Genomic DNA, 18,539 nt, shown 5'->3' with positions numbered 1-18,539 from the left:
AAAGGGGGGAGAACGTGGAAAAGAAGGTGGCTGGAGAGGAATTAACACAAGATGGCAGATGAAACCAAGTGAGGGGGGAGGTGGGTGGGTGGAATGGATGAAGTAAGAAGCTGTGAGGTGATAGGTTGAAGAAGAGAAGGGCTGAAGAAGAAGAAATCTAATAGGAGAAGACAATGAGCCATAGGGTGAGAGGCACCAGAGGAAGATTCTGGGCAGGTGAGGAGAAGAGGTAAAAGGGAGCCAGAAATGGGGAATGCACGAAGAGAAGAAGGAGGAGGGGTGAGAAATTACTGGAAGGTAGAGAAATGGATGTTCAAAGGCACACTGCTTGACAACAGTAAGCTATGCCTGTGGTCGGTGAGTGGCAGGAGAATCAGAGTGAATTTTGAGCACGAGGAGAGAATAAGTCACAGGGAAAGAGGTAGAGGAATGAGATTAGAGGGATTACTTTACGAGCTGGTACAGCTTTGATGGTCTCCTCCAAGAGAATTTCAAAGCTTGGAACCCAATGTACGACTGCCAGGTTGAAAATATTTAAATCTGGAATTGTGGATGAGGTCAGAATTGGAGGTATGCATGTATCCCAGAGGCTTGAAGGTCTGGAGGAGATTACAGAAGCACAGTGTGGGGAGTTTGAACCAGAGGATGAAATTTGCAAGTTGTCACTACACCACTTTATTAGGCTGCTCCAAAGTTGCCTGGTGACCAGAATGGTTACAGGCTGAAGCTGCAAGGTGACCTTGGGCCTCGGGAGGGTCTGAAAGCTCAGCAAAACTTTCTTGCAAAGCCTACGTGCCTTCATTCCAGAAGAGTACTTTATAAATTGTTGACGTATACAACATGCAGCATAGAGGAAGTCAGTCAGATGTTTGGAGCTTGACACCAGAGGATTTCCCTCTCACTGTTCGGACATAATTGTTTATGCATCATTTCCCTCAATAGTTTACCAGCAGGAGCTCTCATCTATTTTCCTTTGTCCCTTCCTGAATTGTTATTGCAGACTTTAATGTGAAAGCCATCTTTCTGCATCATAGTATCCTCATCGCATCCCTCAGTGGGAGGTAAATGAGCAGAGTCGAGATATCAGGCTGACAGTGCTTTTGGGGTTGGATTATACACTGCAAGGGCGTAGAGAGTGCTGTTAAAACAGAGCAAGTCATTCCTTCTCCACTATTCTCCAATGTTAGGATCAGACAGCAGGTGATTTCTTCTATGTCAGAAGAAATGCAAGTTATCTAGATCATGATGGAAGAGTTCAGTAAGTTAGACATCATCTTTTAGAGAGAGAAAAACGCAGTTTAGAACAGAACAAAGACATAGTGGACTCTCCTGTTATGTATGCTGACTGGGTTGAATTAATTTGCACAAAGAAGCAAGTCCTGCTTTACATTATTAACCACAAGCCCTGGTTTACATTATTCATCATAACTGATAGCAAACCCAGACCAAGGCAAGCATCCAGGACCCTGGTGGCCTGGTGTATGAGTTCACATTCTACCGCGAAAGGTGGGGATTTCGATTCAAGCAAGTAAATTACACAAAGGTTCTGTCAGTAATGACGTCCTTGAAACTGATCACTAATGATCACACTGAAAGAAAAGTGGTTCACAACTATTTGTGAATCCAGACCCCACCAACAGTAGTTCTGTGGCACAGTCGTGTAACATTTAGCACAATCACTTTACAGTGCCGGTGATTACTGATCGGGGTTTGGTTCCCACTGCTGTCTCTAAAGGGTATGTACATTCTCCCTCTGACTATGTGTCTTTTCTCTGGGTGCTCCTTTTTCTTCTGACATTGTTGGAGTTAGTAAGTTTTAGGCATGCTATACTGGCACCCGAAGTGTGGAGACACTTGCTCATCATGGAAAAAAAATGATGTAAATGGCTCTTTTCACTGTACGCTTGGTATAAATAAAATTAATCCAATCTAATATAATCCTTATTTGACCTCTATAGTGATCTAAGGGAGTAGTAGGGATGTCCATGTCCAATAATTGATTACATTTAAAAACACTGGCTAGTCCAGTTGAACAAGCTCAAACAAAATGTCATCTGTCCATTTCCCTCTATTGATGTTGCCTGACTCATTAGGTTCCTCTTTTTTTTAGTCCAGATTCCAGAATCTGTAGTCAGTTGGTCTCCATTTAAAAACATTATTCTCTATTTCATGCCTTTTTAAAAGACTTCTTTTCTTGTGATCATTGTGTAAAAAGACATTGACAACTGTGAGCAGAAACCTTTACATTTTAAATGCTCAATACCAATAAAAAATGAGTTAGATACAAACTAAAATGTCTTCTGTTCTGCTCACACCCAGGAAACCAATCCTGGGCTCCTAGTGTAATTCTCTCTGATCATCCCAACTCTGCAAGCAGCTAGTAAGTACTTCCCTCAATCAGGATAGATTTAGGTCATGATCTGTGAACATGACAAGTTAAATGAAGATCTATAAGTTAATTCTAATCTGCCTTCTGAATCAATTGGGGTTTGATGAGAATTCATTTATAAAGGACCCTTTTTCTCAAAAATATATCTATCATTAAAATTTGCAATTATAGTATTCAGGTTATCAATCTCTATTCATTGTCCCAAGCATGCCATTTGATTTGCTTGTAATATTTATGTTAACATGGCATTATTTTATAAAAATCTCAGCATTGCTTTGGTAATATGATGGAGAGCTTATACGCTGAGTTGGTCTCTCGGTGTCCAGTGGGATGGGGCTTTAATGTGTGTCATTTCCAAAGACTTTCCTGGTGACTTCATTGTGTTCCTCAGCATGTACTCCTGCACCTTGGAATGTGCCAGCATGCAGCATTCGGTTGTAGAAAAACTGGCATTGGAATGGCAAGTTTCAGGTAGTCAAAATCATGCCTTTCACTGAATATTGAGGTTGAGGTTGAATGTCGAGATTGAGAGAGTTGAAAGCTTCAGGTTCCTAGGTGTGAACATCACCAGCAGCCTGTCCTCATCTAACCATGTTAAAGACACAGCGAAGAAAGCTCACCAATGCCTCTACTTCATCAGGAAACTAAAGAAATTGGGCATGTACCAGTCAACTCTTACTAATTTCTATCAGTGCACTATAGAAAACATTAGTTCTGGATGCATAACAGTTTGGTATGGCAACTGCTCTGCCCGTGACTGCAAGAATTGTGAAGAGTTGTAGATGCAACTCAGCACGTCACAGGAGTCAGTCTCCCCTCTGTGTCTATACTTCTTGCTACCTCAGTGAAGGTGCAGCATAATCAAAGACCCACCCCCTCCCCAGAAATTCTCTCTTCTCCCCTCTCCCATCGGGCAGAAGATACAAAAGTCTGAAGGCACATACCTCCAGGCTAAAGAATATTAGCTGGTATATAAACTGTTCTCAGACTCTTGAACAGACCTCTTGTGCAATATGATGGACCCTTGATCTCTTGACCCATGTTGTACTTTATCATTTACGTACCTGCACTGCTCTTTTTCTGTAGTTTTTACATGTTATTCTGCATTTTTATCATCTTACTTTATTCTGGCTCAATGCACTGCATAATGATTTGAGCTGTATGAACAATATGCAAGACAAGCTTTTCACTGTATCTTGGTACATGTGACAATAATAAACTAATTCTGATACCAATATATGACATTTATCTCAGTGCTGCTGGGAATAACCCACAGAGTACAGAGATCAGTGTTTCAAAGCTGCTCATGATAAGCCTTGGCAAAGACAACTGCATGCCTTCCCTAGCCTCTTATCAAATATTTCAAAAAGTGACTGATAATGGCTTTACCCCCGTGAAGCACCTTGAGAGCTGTGTATAGTGGGATAGAGACTCTGGCTATGCACAAAAGATATGACAAGGAGAGCTGTTCTCAGCACTATGCAAGCAAGGTCTTAGTGCTTGCTTGATAGTCATAGTAGCACCATGGTCCTGAAAAGCGTTGTCTCGTTTTTACTGTGTACTGTCCCAGCAGTTATGGTCAAAACAACTTGACCATGAAAAGCAACTTGAACTTGAGGATTTCTTTGAAATGTTTTTGACTATCTGTTTGGAGAAACCATCCACCGTCTCATAGATCCTTGCAGATATTTTGGGAAGACCCATTGACTTGTGGTCAAAGAGGGATGGATGGTACAACACTACCCAATTGAAAGAAACTTTCTGCGGCAACATGGGCAAACTCATCCTTTGCAAAACTAGAGAAGTTATAACCTCAGCATATTGTGCCACCTGGAGCCAGGCTCAAAGCACAGCTTGATGCGGCTATATGCAAAAAGGCGGCCGTCAGAATGAGGGCCTTATTGTTGTTGTCTACCCTGTTGAACCACCCACACTCTTCCTTGTACCCTCTCTGTGCCTCCCTCACTTGCAGCATTTCACACCTCAAAAACCAAAACCAAACACAACCAGACCCATGCTGTGCTGATGCCAGAAAGGAATTCAAGACTTTGAACAATGTATTTATACCCTGCCCTGCAATCACTTACAACATCTAAAAGCACGACACAGCCATAAACTGAAAATGTGGTCACATGGAAATAAGGCAACCAATTTGTACACAGCAAGTACCACAAATTGCAAATAAGAAAATATTTTGAATGATACTGGCTAAAAGGGAACCAAAATATCAGGAAGGATTCCTTGGCCGCACACACGCACAGAGGATTTGTCTGCTGTTTTGCAAATGCTACTTGAGATATTTTACATCTCCCTGAGAGGATAGGATGAGAGATGGGCTTTAGTTTAATAACCTGTCCAATAGATAACATCTCTGATAATGGCCTGCTTCCCCAGTACTGCACCAAAATGTCACCAAAATGCTAATATTCTGCTGTCAAAGTTCAGTCATAGATGGGAAGGATCATGCAAGAATCTGACTCTGAGGTCTGAGTAATGTCACTAGGTTTCAGGAAGTTTGCACATTCTTCCCTTATGCGCGTGGGTTTCCTCCAGCTGCTCTGGTTTCCTCCCACAGTCCAAAGGCGTACCAGTTAGTGGGTTCATTAGTCATCATAAACTGTCCAGTGATTAAGCTAAGGTTAAATCAGTGGGCGTCTGGGTAGTGTGACACTGAATCCTAAAACATAAATATAAAGTTTTGTGCTAGCAGTACAGAAAAACATGAGAAAGAAACATTTTAACGTAGAGAATATTTATGATCTATTTAGTCTGAGGGAGTGGAGGAAACAAATGGTGTTTCCAAGAGGGAATTGGATAAGGTTTTATGATTACTTAGTACTGGGACTGATGGAGCTCAAGCAGCTGAATGGATTCATGCACCATAACAATTTATTTGCTTTATGATGCTAAGACACATTGTGAGGTATGGCAGTATTCCATGGAACGTTTGGGAATAGAACCCAATTTGCCCAATTTGACTGCAATAGTAGATTTATAGTTGTGACGCATTGAGGAGTGTAACCAGGGGTAACACCTCTATCCCATCCTATATAATACAGAGGAAACCAGGGGTCTCAGTGTCACCTTGACTTGATGCAGTCTTGTACAGCGATGCCCTTAGGGTCCAGTTAAAGACCGACTCCAGCATCAGCACAAGAAATCTTTCCTTCCTACTGCAGAGAAGTAGGGGGTAGACAGAAAAAATAACAAAGGACTGAATAAAAAAAAGTAAATGAGAGGTTATTTGGCTTTGATTGTAGTAATCTGTTGTCATAGAGACCAGACCAGAAGGAAACACATATCACAGGGTGATTGATGGTGGAACTAATCCAGAGTCAACAAGAGGATTGTTAAGGGCAACTGAGCACTATATTGTAGCTTGAAGCAGCCTGACCCACACATCTGATAACCCCTCTGAGGGTTCCAAATTAACAACAGAGGGTCTCCCTGCCATAAAATGTATAACATCCAAGCTGAATTATTCTGTAGTATCTCGGTTGGTTAATGCTGTTGAGCCAAATCAAACACATGAAGACCTCAGACTTGGTTGGCTGGAATGAAGCACACCTTGGTTTCTTAGGAGACGAGTGGGATTCCTGCTTCAACTGGAAGCTCCATGGAGGCATGGCTTTCAATTAGAGGGATCAATCCAGTCATTAACCACCCACAGTTCTTTGCCACCCATCAAGCAGATGGAATGGCTTCCATTAAACCGTCACAGAGCAAGATGACCATCTTCAGGAGACGAGGCGAAGAAACTTGCTATAGTTAAAAAAAAGTGGCCCAGGAGCCAAGATGTTCCTCCTCATGATTGTGCTCTTATTGCCAAACTTATGAATGGGTTTCATAAGCTTTACTTTAGCTTGGATGCAAAATGTTCCTTGACACTTTTTTTTTGAAGAGCAGAAAGAGTTCTATCTGGGATCCCCGCCAATATTTATCACTCTGTCAACATCACTAAGGCATACTATCTGATCAGGGTGACATTGGTGCTCGTGGGAGCTTGCTTTGCCAAAATTGGCGAACGTGCTCCCTATACTACACTTGTGAAACTCCTAAGTTCTGAAATTCTAAGTTCTAAAAGACAGTATGTAAATATTAAGATTATGGCTTTGTTTTTAAAGCTGTTTAGGCCAATTCAAAGAGCTGGTGATTTTAAATTGAGGCTATTGTTTGCAGAATACGCTGCCTTGTAAACCTCTGCTCCATTTAGCACTTGTTGGGATGCTCCTGAAAACAGCTGCTTTTCAATTCGTAACTTGAAACTTGCAGTGAGCTGCATTCCTGACACTGGGCAGCCCTGTACACTCAGCACTTGTCTAAACATCTGTCAGTAAAATTCCCACCCGAACAGAGCTAAAAGCTCACACCTTACATCTGTCAATCAACAGCGAGACCTCTCTTCAATATCCCTTCCTAAAATTCATGTCTCTCTTTGCAGTAGTAGATTTGATAATGAATATGGCCATCATCACTGGAATTTCAACATGAAATGATTATTGAGGCCTCCCTGTAGGTTCATAAGCCATAGAGAGCAGGCAGAGCTTAAGTTTAATTCCTCCGGTGAGATGATCACCCCGCCATTGAGTACATTTATATGGATTGCTGCCACAAGAATGCAGCATCCATCATCAAAGACCCCGGCTAACCATGCCATGCTCTACCATTAGAATCAGGTGGTACCATTTACTTATTTATTGAGATAACAGCACGGAATAGACCCTTCCAGCCCTTTGAGCTGTGCCACACAGAACCCCCCCCCCCCCCCACCCAATTTATTCCTAGCCTAATCATGGGACAATTTACAATAACCAATTAACCTACCAACCGGTACGACTTTGGACTGCAGAATGAAACTGGAGCACTTAGAGGAAACCCACATAATCATGGGGAGATCATGCCCTTATTGGCACCAGCAGGAATTGAACCCAGGACGCCTCTATTGTAAAGCACTGTGCTAACCACTATACCACTGTACTTAGGTCCAGGTTCAGGAAGTTGTTAACTAACAACCATCAGTTTCTGAACCAGTGTGGATAACATCACTGGCTACAACTCCAAACTGATTCCACAACACTACAGATTCACTTTCAAAGACTCTTTTACAACTCGTGTTCTCGGTATTACTTCCATTAAATTTAAGAGACTACTAGACAGGTATATGGAGGAATTTAAGGTGGGGGGTTATATGGAGGCAGGGTTTAAGGGTCGGCACAACATTGTGGGCCAAAGGGCCTGTACTGTGCTGTACTATTCTATGTTCTATTATTTGTATGGTTTGTCTTGTCAACATTGGTTGTTCATCAGTCTTTGTTTACAAATGGTTTCTTGTAGATTCTATTATATTTCTTTATTTTTCTTGTAAATGTCTGCAAAAAAGTGAATATCAAGCTAGTATATGGTATTATATTAGTACTTAAATAATAAATTTACTTTGAACTTTGAAGTGGTAGTGCGGAGCATAGGAGAATTCTTTTCAACAGTTTATTCCTCTCCTTGGATACTGGTTGACTTGCTGAGTTCCGCCAGCATTTTGTGCAAATTACTTTCAACCCTCATGATTAGTGGGTATCAAGAACATCCAAGTTACCAGTCTTGGCTGCTATTTTGGGACTAAGATTTAAGTCTTTATGTGGAAGTCCATCGGCATATTGAGACAGAAGTCAAGGCAAAAATGGACTAAAGCTCCACATTAGATTTTAAATAAAAAATGACTAAAATGAAGAGTTTACCAAATTTAATTAATAGCATCATTAGACAACCATTTATTGGTGCACAGTTACCATGTTTTATATCATGTTAATATCTTGTTAATGGGCACATTATTTCATAGCAATTGATTTTAATTGCTTCTTCAAATGCATGCCCCTCCCCATTTAAAACAGAATATTATCCACATTGGGAAAAAGAAGACTGTGAAACAAAAAATTCTGCTGGTGCAGTTCACTACATCAAAGCATTCATTATTGGAAAGTGATCTCTACATTGTTTGGTTTTCCCAGTGTATTTTCCTCTTTAAAGTCTGAGGTTGAATCATGACCATTCACTTTCTACCAAAGGTCTTGATCTGGGAGTCTACAGTACAACTTTTATTGAACTTTACAAACTTCGGAGGTTTCCTACACTACTTCCCACAAAAGAAGTGTCTAGCTGGTGAAGTATGAATGGTTTGTCTAGTTTCTAACCCACTCGCCTAATCAGTGGTCACCTAACCTGGTACAGACTATGGAATGAAGCCATGACATTTCTGTTCTGGGAACAGGAGTAGTCTCCAGTGCTTATGTAGTCCATTATATACAATTGGGTTCTAAGAGGACTACTGTATACAAATAGAAATGCAGTCATTGTACCAACCTCTTGTATGCATCCATTTAAAACATGCAAGTAATTTATCTTGAGATTGTTTTCAGAATTAATTCCTTCTCATTTGTGCACAATATGGCAGATTACTACCCATATTTTCTATGTTTCTATATTCCATAATTAATTTTCTAATTTGGTTCCAATAATCATAAAAAAAGTCATTGTCTCACGGAGAAGTGCAAGTAGTGCACCTAAAATTTCAGTTAATTTGAGAAAGGGAATGAAAGGGTTAAACTTCAGATTGAGGCCCTATTGCAAATGAGAGGATGCACATGTTCTGTTTGCAAGTTCCTGAGTTTAAGAAGAGCAGTCAGTTTGAGTGTCACAAGAACAGAGGTACTTCCACCACAGTGTACTTGATGTCCTTTTGAAAGAAATCTTAACTCTATCCTCACCCATTGTGGGAGAGGGGACCGGGGTCAGTATTAGCAGTGTCAGGCTGAGTGTTTTGCAGTTCAGATGAACTCAATCTGGACCGTGTTTCTTCCTTCTGGTTAGTGACCTTTCGCACTCCCACCGCTGTAAGGGGATGGACAGGGCCGCACACACAGTGTCACAGGGAAGCTATTTTTGAGGGCATTGGAAGAGGCCTCTCGTGCATCTTTTTACTGAGAGCTTTCAGGCCCAGAGTTTGTGAGATGACATCTTTATCCTTAACCATCTTCATAGCAAATGTGAGGATGTCATTGTTTCATTGAGTAGTAGGCACGATGTGGTGCTGGCTTATATTGAAGTTGAATCAGGTTTAATATAGAGTGTGGGAGATGGAGGAGGAGACAAGGGGAGCAAGAGTGATCGGGAACAGAGAAGAGGTTGGTTTCTATGAGGGGAAGTGGTGGAAGCAAATACAATAGCAACATCAGTGCGGAGGACATTGAAACCCTGCAGGGGGACATAGATAGGCTGAGTGATTGGGCAGACATTTGGCAGATGAAATATAATACTGACAAGTGTGAGGTCTTGCACTTTGGCAGGAAAAATAATAGAGCAAGTTATTATCTAAATGGAGAGAAACTGGAAAGTGCTTCTGTGCAAAGGGATCTGGGGGTTCTGGTGCAGGAAACACAAAAAGTTAGTATGCAAGTGCAGCAGGTGGTTAAGAAGGCCAATGGAATGCTGGCTTTTATTGCTAGGGGGATGGAGTATAAGAACAGGGAGGTCTTACTGCAGTTGTACCAGGTATTGGTGAGACCACACCTGGAGTACTGCGTGCAGTTCTGGTGTCCATATTTAAGAAAGGACATACTGGCTGTCGAGGCAGTGCAGAGAAGGTTCACTAGGTTAATTCCGTGGATGGGTGGGTTGATGTATGATGAGAGGTTGAGTAGAATGGGACTCTACTCATTGGAGTTCCGAAGAATGAGAGGCGATCTTATTGAAACATATAAGATTGTGAAGGGGCTTGATCGGGTGGATGCGGGGAGAATGTTCCCAATGATGGGTGAAACTAGGACTAGGGGGCATAATCTTAAAATAAGGGGGTGCCGTTCCAGGACTGAGATGAGGAGAAATTTCTTCACTCAGAGGGTAGTGGGGCTGTGGAATTTACTGCCCCAGAGAGCTGTGGAAGCTACTACACTCAATAAATTCAAAACGGAGATAGACATTTTCCTGGATAAAAATGGCATTAGGGGATACGGTGAGCGAGCAGGTAAGTGGACATGAGGCTAGGGTTAGATCAGCCATGTGATCTCCTGGGCCAGTTTTTGATAGCCTGGATGGATCGGAGAGGAATTTTCCAGATTTTTTCTCCTCAATTGGCAAATTGGTTTTTTTTACCCCGGGTGATCACATGGGTTTGGGCGGGATGAATAATAAAATAAAATGGGCGGCATGGTGCCCTGTTGGTTGGCACTGTTGCATTGTGGGATTCGATGAAAACTAGAGTTAAGATTGGATCAGCCATGATCTTGTTGAATGGCGGAGCAAGCTTGAGGGGCCGATTGGCCTACTCCTGCTCCTATCTCTTATGTTCTTATGTATCAGCAGTTTGCATAATGCTACTACAGTGCCGGTGACCTGGGGAGAAGTTTCTACGTTCTTTCTGTGAATGTGTGAGTTCCCTGCAGGCACTCCAGTGTCCTTCTGCTTTCCAAAGGAGAATGGGTTAACTTCAGAACATAAGAAATAGGAACAGGAGTCGGCCATCTGGCCCATTGAGCCTGCTCTGCCAATCAATAAAATCATGGCTGATTGGGCCATGGACTCATTTCCTCCTGCCTGCCTTTTCCCCATAACCCTTAATTCCCCCACTATGCAAAAATCTATCCAACCTTGTCTTAAATGTATTTACTGAGGTAGCCTCCACTGCTTTATTGGGCAGAGATTTCCACAGATTCACCACACACTGGGTAAAACAGTTCCTCCTCATCTCTGTCTTAAATCTATTCCCCTGAATCATGAGGCTATGTCCACTAGTTCTAGTCTCACATACCAGTGGGAACAACTTTCCTGCCTCCATCTATCTATCCCTTTCATAATTTTATATGTTTCTATAAGATCTCCTCTCTTTCTTCTGAATTCCAATGAGTAGATTAATACTATCAATCCATATAAACTGATTCCTAAGCTCCGGAAGCTGGGTCTTAGCACTCAGATCTGCAGCTGGATTTTCAACTTCCTCACAGACAGGACCCAGGCTGTAAAAATAGGGGACAAGCTCTCCTCTACAATCACTCTGAGCACCGGTGCCCCACAAGGCTGTGTACTCAGCCCCCTGCTGTACTCACTGTACACCCATGATTGTGTAGCCAAGTTTCCATTGAAATCAATATATAAGTTTGCTGATGACACAAACTTGTACACTGTATCTTGGGTAATGATGAGTCTGAGTACAGACAGGAAATTAAGAACCTGGTGGCATGGTGCAAAGACAGTAACCTATCCCTCAACATCAACAAGACAAAGGAATTGGTTGTTGACTTCAGAAGGAGTAGCAGACTGCATGACCCCATCTACATCGGTGGTGTGCAGGTGGAGCAGGTCAAAAGCTTTAAGTTCCTCGGGGTGGATATCACAAATGACCTGACTTGGTTTAACCAAGCAGAGTCCACTGCCAAGAAGGCCCACCAGAGCCTTAACTTCCTGAGAAAGCTGAAGAAATTTGGCCTGAACCCTAAACCCCTCACTAATTTTTATAGATGCACCGTAGAAAGCATTCTTCTAGGGTGCATCACAGCCTGGTATGGAAGTTGTCCTGTCCAAGACCGGAAGAAGCTGCAGAAGATCGTGAACACAGCCCAGCACATCACACAAACCAATCTTCCATCCTTGGACTCACTTTACACCACACGCTGTCGGAGCAGTGCTGCCAGGATAATCAAGGACACGACCCACCCAGCCAACACACTTTTTGTCCCTCTTCCCTCCGGGAGAAGGTTCAGGAGCTTGAAGATTCATACGGCCAGATTTGGGAACAGCTTCTTTCCAACTGTGATAAGACTGTTGAATGGATCCTGTCCCGGATCTGGGCTGTACCTTCCAAATATCCGGACCTGACTTGCACTACCTTACTTTCCATTTTCTATTTTCTAATTATGATTTATAATTTAAATTTTTATTATATTTACTTTTATTTGTATTTCAGGGAGCGCGAAGCGCAGAATCAAATATCACTGTGATGATTGTACGCTCTGGTGACAATAAAGTAGAGTCCCAGGCAACTCAATCTCTCCTCATAGTCTAACCCCCTCATCTCTGGAATCAACCTGGTGAACCTCCCTTGCACTTTCTCCAAAGCCAGTATATCCTTCCTCAAGTAAGGAGACCAGAACTGCACACAGTATTCCAGGTGTGACCTCACCAGTATCCTGTACAGTTGCAGCATAGCCTCCCTGCTCTTAAATTCAATCCATCTAGCAATGAAGGCCAACATGCCATTTGTCTTCTTGGTAGCCTGCTGCACCTGCAAACCAACCGTTTGTGTTTCATGCAGGAAGTAGAATAGTTGATCAAATGAGTGTAATTTGGCAGCGCAGCCTCTGAGCTGGAAAGGCCTGTTACTATATCTCTAAATCAGGGGTTCCCAACCTCTTTTATGTCATGGACCTCAGGTTGGGGACCCATTCTGCTCTAAACAAACAAACAAACAAACAAACAAATAAATAAATAATTTACATACAGTATATCATGTAATTTGTTATTTTAGTTCAGCAGTACAGTGCAATACATAAAATGTATGATAGATTACAACAAGAAATATATATGTAAAAAAAATTAGGTAAGAAGTGGAAAAAGAGGACAAAACTAGTGAGGTAAGTTCATAGGTTCCTGGATCATTCAGAAATCTGATATTGGAGGGGAAGAATCTTTTCTTAAAACACTGAGTGTGTGCCTTTGGGCTTCTGTATCTGCTTCCCGATGTTAGCAATGAGAAGAAGGCATGTCCTGCGTCCTGGGTCATGGGGAACCTAATGATGTTTGCCACTTTTTTTCAAGTGTTGCCTTTTGAAGACGTACTCAGTGGAGGGGAGTTTCATGCCATGATGGAGCTAGTTGAGTTTGCAAACTGCTGCAGCTTTTTCTGTTCCTGTGCTGTGGCCCCTCCGTGCCAGGCGGTGATGCACCCAGTTGGAATGCTGCCCACAGTACACCTGCAGAAGTTTGCCAGAGTCTTTGGTGGCAACCTTGAAGTATAGCCTCTGGCGTATCTTCTTTGTAATTGCATCAATATATTGGACCCAGGATGGATTGAAACAGGCTATTTGGCCCTACTGATCATTGTTGCTCTTTACATGTGTATGGACCTTCTCTAGCCCTTCTTCTCTTTATCCTACCAATGTATCCGTCTACTCCTTTTTTCTTTCCTGTGCACTTCTAGATTGATGCTGCTCATCCCTACCAAGCCTTAAGGTAATGAATTCACTGATCTAGCCATTTTCTGGATAGGGAGATTTATCCCAAATTAGTGACTATTATATTTATGGCCTTTAGTTTCACTTCCCTTTATCTCTTCCAGTCCTTTCATAACTAATCAGGTCTCTGGTAGTGTCATGTAAAACTCCCTACAGGGCTGAATGATTCCTTTAAGGTCTGGATTCCCCTTCATTGAAAGATGAAATCAGTAATCAGGCCAGGAAGCTCAGAAGGAAACAGTTCTGTCCAAATGCTGGTCGCAGGTTCCGTTCCCATATCAGAACTTGAATAGCTGGAAGTTCGAATGTAACCCCAAGTGGATCATTAACAACTAAGCTTTTGCGTGTGCAAAGCTAGAATGAGCTGGGTCCTGCTACTTGTTTCTCGTGATTCATTGCGAATTTGCTACATTAGCTATTTCCAAAATCATTGTCTTTCAACTCTTTCGCCATTAGAGCCAAATCTTAATCAACTTGTGTCCAATTTCCGGAATAATACTGAGAAATCAAATGAAAGGCTGAGGAAGATGGCATGGAAAATTAAGGACTAGGAATCAGGCAAAGGTCAGTCAAGAAGCTGTGGGTGTGATGAAAAAGGATCTAGTGCTTTCCTAGTGAAGGAAGCCTTTGAAATAAATCTAGAGCTAAAGTATTCTAACAAAGGTGAAGGTCTTGCTCCAAGTAAGAGATTAATTTAATTGTCAACAAGGTGGGAGAGTGGAAACCTGATTGAATGAGGACTAACCAATCAGGAGGGATAGACGACCGGGGTATAAATACTACCTGTCTAGACATGCCCAGCCCTCATCCCTGATGAAAATGGCAGAGTTTGTCATTGAAACATTGGTTAAAATTGATACCTGTACCTGGCTGGAAGCCAAAGGAGAGTTTATTTGTCATGGTTGGGATAGTCATATATGTGTTATCTGTGGATGGGGGAGGGAGGGAAAGAAAGGACAGCCCAGCACCAGAAGGAATGCAATGATTTTGAGATTCTAGGAAAATGAGCAGTGGGAGAAATCTCTGTTGAGCTTGTTTCAGCCTCTTTGCAACGCAGGAAGAGAGAAGAAACTGCAATGACATTTTAAATGTTAATGGGGGAGAAAAGCAGGAGAAGATGAAGGATGATGGACTATATGTAATGTGAAGTTATGCTATTTAAAGGGCTTTTGCATTCAGGAGTTCTGGGTCAGTCAGGAGAGCAAAAATATTTGGATAAGAAAACAAATGGATAATCTGCCCCCTACTTAAATGTTTTCATAGAGTCATAGAATCATATAAAATGGAAATAGGTCTATTGGTCCACTGAATTTTGACCTTTTGTCTATCTACACCCATCCCGTTTGCATGCTTTACAACCATATCCTTCTATGCCTTGCCTATTTAGGTGTTGGTCTACATTTCTCAATAACTATGTTTATAGTGTGTTTAATTCCACTACCTCGTGGCCGTGCAATCCGGATTTCAACCGCTTTCCATGCAAAGGGAAAAACAAATGGGAAAAGTTTGGATTGCGTGGGAGGTGATCTATGTGAAGTACAAACACCAGCTCAAGCTAATAGTGCAGTGTGGCCTTTTTATGTCACCATACCTTATATTTTAATTCTTTATATAGTTTAGTTCTGACTTGGTGTATGTTACCAGTTGGGAGGCTACAAACATTTACTTGCTTTGGCTGCTTACCCCTGGTGCAATGCCTAACATTGTCTGAACATCCCATCTGCTCCCTTCTCCTCCCCACAGGGCATTGTTCATTTGCTCATATGTTTGCTCAGTAGTAAGAGCATAAGTACAATAGAATTAGACTATTCGGGCTCTCATGCCTTTTCCACCAATTAATAAGTTCACTTTCCTGCACAAACCTCATTTCTCTTAACTCCCTGGCTTCAGCACTCTCTTCAAATCAAATTAATTATCAAAGCATGAAGATGTTACCATGTACTATCTTGAGAAAGACAATAAAATTTATGCAAAAATTATACATAAACAAAGGCTGACTAACAACTAAACTGCAAAAGAAGAGAAAAAGAAACAAATATTAATAAATAAATAAATAAATACATACATACATACATACATACATGCATATTATACATACATAATACTGAGGACATAAGTTGTAGAGTTCTTGAAAGTGAATCTGTAGTTTGTGGATTCAATGCAGAGTCTACTCTTCAGCAGAGAATCCCAAAGCGTTACAACTATTTGGGTGAAGAGATTTCATGTCATCTCAGTCTTGATTACAGTAGTCATCCCTTGCCCTTGGTGCTGGACATGCCAGCCAGGGAAAACATCATCTCTGAGAAATTCTATCAAGTTCAAAAAGAGTTCTGTATGTTTCAATGAAATGTTCCTTCATAGTCTAGAAACTATAGATTTGGTCTGCTTAATCTCTCCCCATTAGAATATTTCTCCACAGTGCCAAAAATCAAGTCTTACAAAGCTTTGTCATGATTATCATCTTCCCAATGCTGGTTGTGCTCAGATAATTGATTTTATTTTTATTTTTCTATCTCAACAGTAACCTGCAGAACATGGATTCCAAGTCAGAATATGTCAAGGTAAGTCCCTCTTTTGGTTTTCTGGTAAGTAGCTACTGTTACCTCTGAAATGTAGTTTGGTTACTGGCTGCTCCCTAACGTTCTTTCCAATCACAGTAGCAGAGTTTAGATTTCCTTCGAAAGCTTCCCCAGCAGAGTATCCATTAAACAAGAAAGCTGGATGTTATCTTGTTGTCCCCTTTCCTTATACTGGATGTAACCCCCAGAGAGAAAGTGTCCTAGGCTGTTGTCCAATGAGTCTGTTGAGGTCAGTCAACTGAGCTCAACTTTGTTGAGTCACTTCTGCTCAGTGGCAGAGCAATAATGGGATTAGCCTTGGACTGGAGACTGAGGAGGGGAGCGGGGAAACTCAGGTGAGTCATATTTCCGTGAGGTGTTGTCATAACTGAGAAACGATAGCTTTGGCTTCATGGAAAAATGACCATTCTGTTTTCTGTTAGTGTTGGAAGGCAAGTCCGCGGTAGTACCAAGTTTTAATAATTACACTAACTTAACAAGCAGATTCAAATTAACCCTTCCCACACTGTTTATCACATTTAACTGAGCAGGCGTAAGAAAATATTATTAACAGAGAATATAATTTATAATTTATACTGTTAATGTGAAGTATTCTTTGGGCTATTTTCTATTAAGGAAACAGATAATGATTATTTGCTGTGAACCTATACATAATCTCTAATGATAAAAAACAATCAGCTGAAAACCTTTATAAAATTTCTCGGTGTATGGTTTGCATTGACCCATAAGAGTGGATGACTTTTTGTCAGCACAGACAGACACAGAACAAGTTTATTGACTTTTATGATGTATGCTACGGAGCCAATATATCCTATGAATCTATGAGAAAAAGACTACCACAGTGAGAATGAATATTCACGCTAAATAGCAAACCTCAAACCCGGATGGTAACACTTCCTCTCCAATTCTTAGTTTACAATAGGTCCAGCTTGAATTTTTTGTTCATAACTTTTAAAGAACAAGTAAACCTCCCCAAATATCAATTTAAATTTATTTCACACTTTAAACTCAATGCCAGCAAGAAGCCTGAATCATGCAGAAATTATAGGATTAATTTTGCTTTAGAAATGTGAATCCAGACATTTTGTACATTAATTTTACATTTTATTGTGCGTGTGTGTTTGTTCGTGTGTTGAGAGGGGAAAGGGCAGCATGCTGTCTTCAATGTAACGGAAATATCCTCCTTCCGAATGGGCAAGATGTGTATTTTATTTTTTAGAACTAATTTTAATCTATCTGGAGATCAAAAGTAACAAAAGAGAAGTTTTATATCCTGCCTGGTGATTTCAAAGATGCTCATCTAGAGCAACCAGTCCCACTTCCAGGATGTGCTGTTTAGAGACGTGCAGTTAGTGACTCAGTAAATGGTGACAAATTTTAAATGGCTTATCTGAGTTTGAATGTAGATGTGTTGTAAGTTGTACCAATTTACATTTATTGCACTTTTTCAAGACTAAATGTTGAAGCACATCTCTTGAATGTTTTATTATTATTGGGAAATACCCAACTTTGATGAACTAGTGTTAACCTAAAACAGCCGTGAACTGAATCAAGCACAAAAACTAAAAATCTTGCGCTCTATTTATAGTCAAAGGCAGCATTATTGATTTTGTTATATTTAGTGAATCATCCGTTGTAGATGGTTCACCATCACACTTATGAGTTAATGTGAGAATTGAGAGGTTAAATAAAAGAATAGAGAAAAGGCAAGAAGTGAGAAATGTGTACCAGCTACTTACACACATCCCACTAGATTTGTGCCAAGGCAAAGTAAGCAATAGAAGGCTGTTACTCATCACTGGTGCCCACCCAGTGCCATCCATTCACTGTAACATAGGGTAGAGTAGTGGATGGTATGGTAACATAGTGGTTAGCATAGTGCTATCTGGTTCAAAAATTCAAAGTACATTCATTATCAAAATACAACCTTGAAACTTGTCTTCTTACAGGCAGCCACAAAACAAGGAAACCCAACCTGGGTTCAATTCTCTCTGTCAAGGAAATTGTACGCTCTCTCCTTGACCGACTGAGTCTCCTCTGGGTGCCCTGGTTCCCTCCCACATTTGGAGGAAACATGTATGGGTTAGGTTTCGTAAGCTATGGGCATGCAATGTTGGCACCTGAAGCATGGCAGTACTTGTGGGCTGACCCAAGAACAATCTCGGACTGAGTTGACGCATTTCTCTGTATGCTTCAATGTTTTGATCAACAAATAATCTTTCGTAGTCCAGCACCCCTGCCATTTTAAAGGGGAAGTTGTTGCAGTCGATAGAATAGCTAACAACTGTAAATTACAATAGAATTCTCTGCCCTATGTATTGTGTAGGGCAAAAGCAGTCTGTTGATTTAATCTGG

At 41.2% G+C, this 18,539-nt stretch overlaps 1 protein-coding gene across 3 annotated transcripts in view; it reads left to right on the top strand.

Annotated features, from left to right (window-relative positions):
* The window catches only part of LOC132407362 (SH2 domain-containing protein 3C-like), a 286,124-nt gene that overhangs the window by 188,901 nt on the left and 78,684 nt on the right, over positions 1–18,539 (top strand). For all 3 annotated transcript variants that reach the window (XM_059993734.1, XM_059993735.1, XM_059993736.1), the window contains one exon: positions 16,127–16,166. In XM_059993734.1, the coding sequence (XP_059849717.1) occupies positions 16,127–16,166 (40 nt within the window). The remainder of the gene's footprint in view (positions 1–16,126; positions 16,167–18,539) is intronic.

This window comes from Hypanus sabinus, chromosome 18 (genome assembly GCF_030144855.1).
Source record: "Hypanus sabinus isolate sHypSab1 chromosome 18, sHypSab1.hap1, whole genome shotgun sequence".
Lineage (NCBI taxonomy): Eukaryota > Metazoa > Chordata > Chondrichthyes > Myliobatiformes > Dasyatidae > Hypanus > Hypanus sabinus.
This window is presented reverse-complemented; position numbering and strand designations above follow the sequence as displayed.